Source organism: Choristoneura fumiferana, chromosome 8, assembly GCF_025370935.1.
Source record: "Choristoneura fumiferana chromosome 8, NRCan_CFum_1, whole genome shotgun sequence".
NCBI classification, from domain to species: domain Eukaryota; kingdom Metazoa; phylum Arthropoda; class Insecta; order Lepidoptera; family Tortricidae; genus Choristoneura; species Choristoneura fumiferana.
In genome coordinates, this window is record NC_133479.1 from 8,336,487 (window position 1) to 8,347,666 (window position 11,180).

The following is an 11,180-nucleotide window of genomic DNA, read 5'->3' on the forward strand; positions in this document are numbered from 1 at the left end:
AACGTCCACTCCATCGTGAGAAATTGCAGCGAATGACTGTTTATTGTTTTAAAATAATTGACAAACATTCAAAAATGGAATTCAATCAAATTTTCTTAAAATCATGTTTTAAATTTAAAAATAATGTGCCAGTGACAGAACTTTGGGACCGACTACGTATGTCTGTCTCGTAATCAAAGAAATTAGACCTAAAGGGCCCCATATAAGGTACGATCCGTCTGTACGATCGATCTGATGAAAATCGACGAATCGTACCGTGTGTGGGGCCCTTAAAAGGTCACAATGGAGAACGAAATGCAAACCTGTGACACGTGATGACGTGACACTCACGCCACTTTGATGTGATGACTTTGACATGTTTACTTCGCAACGCCATTATATATACTCAGTAATTTATTCCATTTTTTATTGAAAATACTCGCTAAATCCGAATTTTCTACCTACAAGTTGTCGACTCGGAACAAACGTCAACAACTGAAGATAGTTATAGTTGAAGGTAGTTGGTGATAGTTTTGAGTTTTGATAAGATCCATTCAAGTTTTCCGGCAAGACGTTTCGTTTTACACAGTCACATGAGTCACAGTTCTTTGTAATGGATACTTTTTTGGCGTGACGCACGCGATGTGTTGAAGGCGAGCCGTATCTAAGAGCTAGCTAGTATGAAACGGAACGTTTATTAACTACCCAAGATGGCGACTGCGGTTTGTTTGTCAGTGCCATTAGAATTTAACGAAATTCTCCATAATCCGAATTTTGCGGATATATGTTGTCGACTCGGATCGACTAATTTTTACGCTCTTCAATTTGATGTGCATTTCGTTCGAGTCTACCGTACCCCTGGACGAAATTATTAATATAGATTGTTATAGCTACGTGTCCTTAAATTCATGTGAGAATTGCGCTCATTTTTTTCTCCAATAATAAAGAGGAATATCTGGCGGTTACGTCTTTTTGTGTCAGCTGTTGCAGACTATTAACTCGTATGGCGTCGTAGGGTAGGTTGGGTGAGCTGTTGACGTCGTGCTATAGTAGGGTGAAATATTGAATGTGATACAAAATTAGTGTTTCAAGCTCAGTTAATGCTCGTCAGTATAATGTGTTAACTCATTTGTTAAAATGAGTCTGATAAAATTTATTGAGTTCGTGATTTAGGTACTTTCAACAATTAATTAAAAATCACATATAATGCATCAAACATTTGTTATGTATCCGTTCACAGACTATCATGTGTCAATAAAACATAGTTTAGTTTTCATTACATTATATTTTTTTAATATGCACATAACTTCCGTGTGTCAGTTCTGTAACATAATCATTGAAAATTAATAAATAAGTAAGACAAAATCTGAAGATATAATTTATCAGAAACATGCCTACATAGTATAAATAAATAAATTTAAAATAACAATATGTAAACCACCTTAAAATGTAAATTGATTTGCAAGGAAAAACTGTAAATTTATTATACGTTTCAGAATAAAGATCCAACTATATTCAATATGAACTTCATTAAAATCGAAAATAGTGAAAATCTTAATACCTAATATAGCCTTTACCTTAATTAAATCTTCGCAACAATAAAATAACAAACAAATTAACATTCAAGTTTCTGCTAGTTCCAATACAATACTAGAACAAATATGAATTATACAAGATATTTAGGCAAAAACTTGGCAATATTTAGGTAAGATTACTTTTAAAATTAAATATTTAGGCGGGCAAACACTGGAATTCGAAGTAGTAATTATAAATATTGTACAGTTAAGTATTGCTTTTAAAAATTAGTTCCAATTGAGGAATTACATTTTTACTAATAATAGTATACACATACGAATCAACTTTAAATTTTACCAAAACCAGAAGCTGTATATTCCAGGCTTCTAGCTTAAGTTTTCAGATTCGCAATTCAAGATCAATAAATGAAACAAAAGACTAACGCTTCAAATTCTAAGTTTTTGAGCGAGTGAGTGAGCACCCATGGCGCTCTGGCTCAAAAACATACGAGCGTTGTTTACATAAAATCTTTATTCTAGTCTGATTTAAAAGTTTCGTCTTTCATATTTCACTACTTGAGACAGGTTGGGTATGTGACTGAAATTATCAATCAGGTTGTTAACTCCGTGCAGTACTTAAGCCCCATCCCAAAACTACAAATAACGATAAGTTATAATAATATTTGTCTAATAACGTTTAAGCAGAATACATTTGTTTAACGTTTAAAAAAAGAACAAATTTAACGATCCCCTATGCGCTTAACAAATTATGGCTTTAAAAAGCCTTAGGCATTGCTAAAAACAAATTTGACAACTTTGGTTATTGTGGTTTTATTTGCACAAAAATTTGCAATTAAATAAAGTCATATTTTCTCTATATATCATAATATTTTTGGTAACAATGACTTTTCTGTGGATTGCTTTAGCTAGCGGGCTCTACGCACGTTCCATTTTGCTTGAGGTGTTCCTTCTGTATGGCTTTCATAACAGCGATCTCGTTCTGTTCTTTGCGCCTATTTCTCACTTCAAACTCGAGTCGATGACGTATAATTCGTTGCACAATGTCTTCGGTTGTCATGGTATTGCCAGAATCCAGGATCTGTATAAGAAATTTTGCGTTAAATAAATATGCGTATGTACACAACGTGAGAATATCTATATTATTTAGTTCGATAAGTAAATTAATATATTTTTATAATATATTTTATAAAAAATATCAAATAAACACTGTGTTTGTAATCCATTCACTCTCGTGGCACAATCTATACCACCACGCGTAAGCGTCGTCCAGTCGCTTGCCTTTTCATCATCAATATCATCACCGTCAGCCTGAAGACGTCCATTGCTGAACAAAGGTCATTGGAACGCCACTATGAACGAAAACTCGGCACTTGCATCTACCAGTTGCCGGTAAGTCTCATCTAGTGGGAGGCCAGCTAACGCTTCGTCTTCCAGTTCGTGGTCGCCACTCGAGAACGCGAGAACTGGTCGCTTGCCTTTAAGCCATCAACAAAGTTGAACATACCTTGAAACACCCCCGCTGCTTCGGCACCTGGTAAGGGTCGGAGCCGTCGGAGTCTCGCGAAATGGTCGTCGCGCCGTGACATACCACTTGCACCTTGAAATGGTCCATGAGCTCCGCCGTTACACTATATGGCGCACCGATCACTACTTCGTGCACGTACTGTAATAGAAATACAGATAAATCAGCGGATATCGAGCATTACCGAGGCACCAGGCCAACCCCTACGGCTAGCTAGACTCATGGCTTTAGCAGACAGACCAACAGGGTTAGAGATGTATCTTAATTCTTATAGTTTATATTTTTTTAAAAGCCATAAACCTTCCGGTAATGGTTTTCATCTTTGTTAAAAAAAAAAAAAAAACTTTTTTTATCCCACTAATATTATAAATGCGAAAGCTTGTAAGTCTGTTTGTTTGTTTGTTACCTCTAAACCGCTAAACCGACTTAGATAGGATAGTTTTTATCCCGGAAGATTGCATAGTTCCCGCGGGATAGCGATAAATAAAACTCAATATCGGAATGACTCTGGCTAATTTTTTCTTTGATGTTTGTAATTATCAAGATTAGGTCAGTATAAAAAAATCAAAACAATAATGTCACTCACTCACATAACTCTCTTCGTACCTTGGCAGTAGAGTCGTATGTAGATCCATTTGAGCACTGTAACCGCTTATCTACTTCTGCTACTGTACCAACTAGTTTAAAAATTACACAAATCGACTCCAATTACCTTGCACGCGAGCACAGATAGCACGCGTTCGTGCAGATTCATGATGGGATAATTGGAGCCCTTATAGCGGTTGACTTCAAGGTCAGTGTGGAGGCCTACGATGAGGAAGTCCCCTTGCTTGTGTGCAGCCTCTAAGAAGTCCAGAAGTCCCACGTGGAACAGATCAAAGGCTCCTGCGACGTACACGACCTGTGAATAAACGTGATACTTATTTAATAGTGCTAAATAATATCTTGGAACAAATTACGCCAATTGACCTAGCCCCAAACTTAGCAAAGCTTGTACTATGGATGCTAGACAACGGATAGACATACATATAGATAAATATATATTAAATACATACAAATATCCAAGCCTCATGTACAAACTTTCGTATTCACTATACAAACATTTGCCCGTCACGGGGACCGAACCCGCAACAACCGCTAGCGTCGTAGCAAGTTATTGGCTATTAGTAATGCTCAAATCATCGAATATAGCCTACTTCCAGTGGTCGGATAAACTTGAAATTTGTTGTCATCTAGGTTGAACGATAATGCGAGTACATCCAGCAAAAAGCTTGTATTATTAAACAAAAACTAGTTTTATAGGTAGCCGTAAACGCAAGCGCTACACAATGAACGAGTCAATGGGATATAATTTCTCTCGTGTCGTCCCAGCCTTAACGATTTTATGTACCTATTCCTTGTTTGTGAGAACAGTTACCTTATCAGTGGGTTTTGGTGAGAGACCACTGCTGAACTGTATGATCTTCTGTGTAGTAGGGAGGAACTGCGAGCAGCCAGTGTAAGGTGACCTCGCTGTGTGATCGGTGCCCAGGTTTGACGAGTGCTCCAGTGCCACTGAGTATTCTTTGTCACCTCTCCTGGAATTGAGAGCAGGCCTTAAGTGCAACATTTTACATACTAATGAAGTCACTATTAGAGGCGATAAAATTACATAGATAAAATGTGATAAGATAAATACAGTGAGATTATAGCAAATCTGTGGGTGGACCCTAGTTATGGAAATTGACTACGAGAGTCACGATCGGTTTCCCAATAAACTATGTAGTTAGATGTTTATCATCTTAATATACACCATACTTTTCTTGATTTTTGTAAACTTCGACCGACGGCTCAATTCATTGATAGAAACTACCTGGTAATTAACTTGTTTTCCAAAAAGAAATAAATATATAGGTACAAATCTTGTATGTAATGTACCGATTTTATGATTACTTATATAAAACAGTTTGTGCAACTAAGATTGGTTTTTTGGAATCTTTTTGTATTTTTATTTCAATTCCAAATTGTTACTTTTACGGTCATCCCGTAAAACCTAAATTGAAAATACCAACTGAAATATAGATGCACAGAAAAACCAGAAAAATAAGACCAGCACTGGGAATCGAACCCAGGTCCTCGGTATTCCGTACGTACCGCGTGCTATACCGCTACACCACTGCTGGTCAACGGTACAGACACGAATTTCCCCTATGCACCTCATATCTCAGCTTGTTTGTTTGTTATTTAGCCACTTAAGCAGTGACGCTAGCGACATCTATACCGTAGCCCTCATCGAGAAACTTTCGGCACTCCATTGGAAACCAACCGCTCACCCGGACAAGAGATGTCGTTACTAAGCAATCAAATTAAGAAAAATTTTGATTTTTTTTTTGGGAAATTATTCTAGTTTGAAGCAAAATAATCATAAAAATTTAAAACTGTACATTAAAAATATATATAGCAATATCAGTGTCCATTAAATAGTCTCCATCGAATACGATAGAAAAATCTCTAAATGACGCAATGTGTGAAACGGAACAGAGTATTGACGTGACACAACATTATCGGCAAATTCGCCAATACGGTATTTGACTACTCCTGATTTTGCCATATCTTAATATTATTATGAAAATATAGATATACAGATAGTGTTTAGCGAAGAGAAAATTTAAATCGGTTGAAAATTGGATTTATAGGGATTTTTTGAAAAATCTATATACCTGTCTCTTTCTCAAACGCTTTTCTCTATGCAGCAAGTATGGCGGTACTAGCGTGTGACGTCACGTGTCAGTATGTCTTTCTCTGTCTAATCTTGAATTTCAAACCTTTATAACTTTGTTATTTGTAAAGGTAGCTTAAAAATTGTTTTTCTATTCGATAACAGGCATTGTGCAGTTTTAATTTATAAAACATATACAAAATAGTCAAATACCGTATTGCCGCGGTGCATTATTCAATAACATTGAACATTTATAGATATATTAATTTTTTAAACAAAACTTGCAAGATTTCTGCCACTGAGAGTCTGCCTTGTATACGAGTTGAGTCTTCATTGCATTTTCTTTGCATTGTATTTTGTTATTATTCATTTCTGTTATTATTGTTGTTGACTTTTGTTACTGTTTCTCGTTAGGTTTGTTGTTATTTTTTGGCAAAATGCCGAAACGGTCTAAAAAGACTGTTTTGAACTCCTAGAGTTGGGAGTTTGTAATTAGTTTGAGGGATTATTTTGAGCGAGAACGAGAAAACGGTGTCCCGGTGGGCATAAACTGTTTTTTTCAAAATATAATGCAATTTCTCCAAAAATAGGCACTAATAACTCGTAGAAAAATCGATAGGTCACTCGATAATTGGTAGGTACATCTCTAAAACTCTCAAACTCGAAACGTCATAGAACTCATCATAGGTGAAAAATATTAGGACTGCACATAATTTACGCATAGTTTTTTTTTAATATTATAATGGATATGTCATTATAGTTGTAATACGTTTAATAATGGGTAATTACATTAATTACATGGTTACAACAAGCTACAATTACAACAGAAGCCATTTCGCTATTATGGAACTAGATAAAATGACAAAACCCTTTTTTCTACAGAAATGATTATAAAATCTCTATTCTTTTAGGAATTTAGAAACAAACCAAATCATGCGATCAAATAAAGCAGCCATTTCAACAGACCTCTCTTCTCTCAATCTGAAAAATATAGATGTGAAAGATCTACATGTATACCTATTACTTATTCAGTTTAAAAAATAAATAAAATAATGGGACACTTGACACAATTGACCTGTCCCAAACTAAAGCAAAGCTGTTATGGCACTAGGCAACGGATAAACATACTCTATATAGATAAATACATACTTCAATACATATGAAACATCCAGACGAGACAAACATCGTACATTCATAATATCTGATTCGAATAGCTTCGTAGTAGGTTCTCTACCACTGCCTGTTACAAGTGATACTGATATCTTTGCCTTTCTGTTTAATACTACAAGAAAAAACTTTTGGACGTAATTGTTGCACGAGAGCGCATGGCACCAATGTTTCGCAACTAACGTTTGGCAACCTGATTCATTTGCACTTTTATTTCGCAACTGTTTAATTTTTCTGAAACTGTAAATATTTCAGGATTTTTATAAAACTACTAACCTAAAGGACACGAACACTATGGCCCTAAAATAAATACTGAAATATACTCAGCGGCACAAAATTTGGCCCACTCTGCGTACAAAATTACCTGAGTATATTTACAGTTTTAGTGTTTGCGAAATGAATCAGGTTGCCAAACGTTAGTTGTGAATGAACGGATACCATCATAACTACAAACGCGAGCGTCTTTTTTTTAAGTAGGTACTCATTATTCTATGTATTCTCTTTATTGTGTTAGAACCTTAAAGGGGTGTACAGAGCAATTCCCTCTCATTCTAGAAGTCTGAAAAGTGATCAGTCGCTTTCCAGCTCCATGTATAACATACATTGCGCAATATACAAACAGATATTCCATAATATCTATGTCCTCAACGCAATCTAGGTTCTAGGAACAATATGATTTGAAACTGAAACAGACAGCTTGCAGGGACTAAGCAAATCTTACGTGATAACACAAAATTAAAAATGGTATTACTTGAAATGCTCTCTGGTTAGCAGTAACATTCTTCCTACGAGATCTGTTGTCGAAACACCAGCAGTTCTTTGCACCTCTCTGTAACAAATATTTAATTTTAAATGTGACCAATAAATTTATTGAAATAGCACCGATTTCTCACAACACCTACCAGCACTACTAATTGACGATGTTTTAATCATAGAATTCCTCATACACATACATATACCAAGGTCAAGATCGTTAATTCGCCGATTTGTATTGATTACCTTTATTAACCGGTGAAAAAAAAAACAGAGGAGGTTCTCAAGTCGACGCGTATTTTTTTAATGTATGACCACGCATAACTTTTTACAGAGTAGTCCGATTTTGATAATTCTTTTCTTATTGAAAAGCGTATACTCCGAGGGTGGTCCCATTTAAATTTGGGAAAAAATATTCCTACCCTAAGAGTAGGAAAACAGGAGACAATTGATTGTTCAGTCACTGATTGTAATGTATGACCAGGCATAACTTTTTACAGAGTAGTCCGATTTTCATAATTATTTCTTTATTGAATAGGGTATACCTTGAAGTTGGTATTATACAAATTTAGAAAAAAAATACCCAAGGGTGGGAAAAAAGTATTAAATAAAACTTTTTAACAAAAAAATTAAACCGCCGAAAAAACAGAAAAGCAAAAATGATAAACTTTTTCTCCATTTTCTCCTATTTAACCTTAATCTAGGTACTTGTTTGAAGTCGGTGCCTCAGCACTTGCCATCAGGAGTGGACCTATAGTCGTCTACCTGATGGGCTTCTATCACTCCTGATGGTTCGTGCTGAGGCACCGATTTCAAATAGTACCTAGATTAAATAGGCGAAAATGGAGAAAAGGTTTATTATTTTTTGCTTTTCTGTTTTTTCGGCGGTTTAATTTTTTTGTTAATAAGTTTTTGTGTCTGACTTTTTACTACACCATGGACCAATTGCAAAACAAATTACAAGCTAATAGTATTAGCGATTTTGTATTGAAATTTCATTAATAATACTTTTTGCTTGTAATTTGTTATGCAATTAGGTCCATGTCAGCTTGTTTAAAATTCAATGCATATTATTTTGTTACTTTCCAGCTTTGATTTAAAAAGCTACATTCCGTACTGTACAGAACTTGGCAGCCATATCTGTTTTAGGAAGGCGTATTTTGCTAAAGTCGACGTAGAGACATTACACATGTGAGGAGACAGTTTTGAAATTTTGATTTTGGGGGAGGATCAGACAGGAGACTTAAACAAATGGACGGCATACTAACCTGTATCTGCCAGCACTTTTCACTAAGTGATATGTATCAATCCCATCAGCTGTTACTGTGATGTCATCTGCAGAAAAACAAGAACTAAGTTATTGTATTGTATAACTCTTTATTGTACACTAGCTTTCCGCCCGCGACTTCGTCCGCGTTGAATAAATTTTTCGCGTGAAAAACAAACAATAATCCTAGCATAAAAGTAGCGTATACATGTCATTTTGACCAAAATCAGCCAAGCGGATTAGGTTGCATTCCCTCCAGAGATATGCAAAGATGTGTTGCGAGGAATGTGTTTGTCATGATCATCTATACCTAAACTTGAATATCATATAATATGACTGATATGTGTCATCCATTCACAGTTGTGTTCACAGGTAGTACTCATTTGATAACATCAGTTCTTGATAGTAGACAAAATCATGATTCATTGTGTTGTTTTCCTAAAGTGAAAGCATGACAGAGATGAACTCACAACTAATCTGATAAAAATAATGGCTCTTATCCATTTAGAGATGAGATCTCTTACTGATCGTCTCTGACCACTAGTTTTTAGAATTCTGTACCAGAAAGTTGACAAATGGAACCCTATTACTGTCTCCATGCTGTCCGTCTGTGCGTCACAGAGCTTTATTTCGAGAACCATAATAGATAGACTGCTGAGAGTTATACGTGTTTATTTCTATTGCCGGTACAACAACAAATAACAAAAAAAAATAATTAATTAACAGGGGTTGATGATGATTTATTTAGTAATGATGATAAGAGGTTCCCATGCAAGAAACATATTATTTTTGTTGTTCCTTTATACCAGGGGTCGCCAAACTACGGCCCGCGAGCCCCCCTAATCCGGCCCGCGGAAAGAAAGCGTTATGCATTACTCGTACCTCTAACTAGTACCTTGTACCTAAGTACCCCCTGAAAACTAAGGGGCTGTTTCACCATCCATTGATTAGTGTTAAGTAACGGTTAAATGTGATGCTGTCTCTATTTGGTTTGTTCGAATAGACGGAGACGGCGGCACATTTAACCGTCACTTAACACTAATCAATGGATGGTGAAACAGCCCCTAAGTCTACTTAACTAATGTACTCGTATTACCCCCCTGACCAGTCACGAATTTACATTAAGTGCAGTGTGGCCATCGAGTCAAAAAGTTTGAAGACCCCTGCTCTATACTATAACATTTAAAGATACCTACACAATTTAAACAGAATAAAAATAAGTAAAACCTGGACAATTGATTCTGTTAAAGGATAAAAAAAACTTTTTAATTAATCATGATTAAGTTTATAAAAGTACAGCTGCAGCCAGACAAATTTAAAAGATTTACAATTAAAAAGATACCTACAAACTACCGAGGCCTAGTCAGTTTGATATTTACCGATGTATGGAACCCTCCAAGCAGGAGGAGTCCAAATAAATCTGATCATGCATGATCTGGTGTATCTTTGTAATGAATGCTAATTGTCAAGCAGCACTTTTTAGTAGTAATTAGTAGTTATGAAACTACATAATAAAAATATAATCATAAATAAAAAGTCAGGGCATCTGTGAGTTTTAGCTTTGTAATGCAAAGGAATAAAAAGCAACCATATATAATATATGATTTTTCTTTACATGTATTTGTCACCTAACTTCTCCTTTCTCCTAAACGGCTGGACCGATTTTTATGTTTTTTTTTTGTGTATATTTAGTAAGGTCTGAGAATAGGATGTAAACTATTTTTCATACTTCTACGCAGACGGAGTCACGGGAAACAGCTAGTATTCAATAAAATAAATCATGAGTAATCTAGCAAGTACTTTGGTTACTAATACTGATCCCTGAACCAGGCCCGCCGCGGCGCCGCTAGCTGTTTGAACGCCCGCGTCCAAAACCCATTAAGCCGCTCCATGTTCAACCTTATGCAAATTATCGAGGGTTCCCTGGTCAAACCCAATAACTCGATCTAGTAATTCAATAAAATAATCGAATTCAAACTTCTACATAGTGTTTTTTTTTACCGGACTGCCCAAATGAGGGGTTATGTTTTTCGAGCGTATGTATGTATGCATGTATGTATGTGGGTATATGTATGTCCATTTCTTTGGTCCTCGCTGCAGCCTAAACGGCTGGACGGATTGTAACATATGAGGTATCATTAGATTCGTCATAACTGTCGGAGTGACATAGGCTATATAAATTTTAAATACGGCGTCTGCGAAAAAAAATATGGCGGAAGAATGAAAAAATATTTTGTATTGTAACAATATGGGTATCAA

The 11,180-nt window shown here is 35.8% G+C and overlaps 1 protein-coding gene across 3 annotated transcripts; it reads right to left on the reverse strand.

Moving 5' to 3' along the window:
* Positions 1-2,214: 2,214 nt before the first annotated feature.
* Positions 2,215-9,022, reverse strand: LOC141430018 (ethanolamine-phosphate cytidylyltransferase-like). 3 transcript variants are annotated; one of them, XM_074090554.1, is made up of 7 exons: positions 8,923-9,022; positions 7,653-7,730; positions 6,662-6,715; positions 4,454-4,613; positions 3,749-3,937; positions 3,019-3,177; positions 2,215-2,592 (listed from the first exon to the last, which is right to left on the reverse strand). In XM_074090554.1, exons 2-7 carry the CDS (start codon positions 7,679-7,681, stop codon positions 2,416-2,418), a joined length of 768 nt encoding a protein of 255 aa, XP_073946655.1. In that variant the 5' UTR covers positions 7,682-7,730; positions 8,923-9,022; the 3' UTR covers positions 2,215-2,415. The 3 variants fall into 3 exon arrangements, with proteins under 3 accessions (XP_073946655.1, XP_073946657.1, XP_073946656.1); XM_074090556.1 differs by lacking the exon at positions 6,662-6,715 and having other exon boundaries at positions 4,454-4,610; positions 8,923-9,021; XM_074090555.1 differs by lacking the exon at positions 6,662-6,715 and having other exon boundaries at positions 8,923-9,021.
* Positions 9,023-11,180: the final 2,158 nt, after the last annotated feature.

Coding starts and splice junctions, on each gene's coding strand:
- LOC141430018 (XM_074090554.1), bottom strand. CDS start 7,681: ATGTTACTGCTAACCAGAGAGCATTTCAA. Junction 3,938..4,453: donor CACCAAAACCCACTGATAAG/GTAACTGTTCTC, acceptor GTTTATTCACAG/GTCGTGTACGTCGCAGGAGC. Junction 3,178..3,748: donor TATCTGTGCTCGCGTGCAAG/GTAATTGGAGTC, acceptor TTTCTATTACAG/TACGTGCACGAAGTAGTGAT.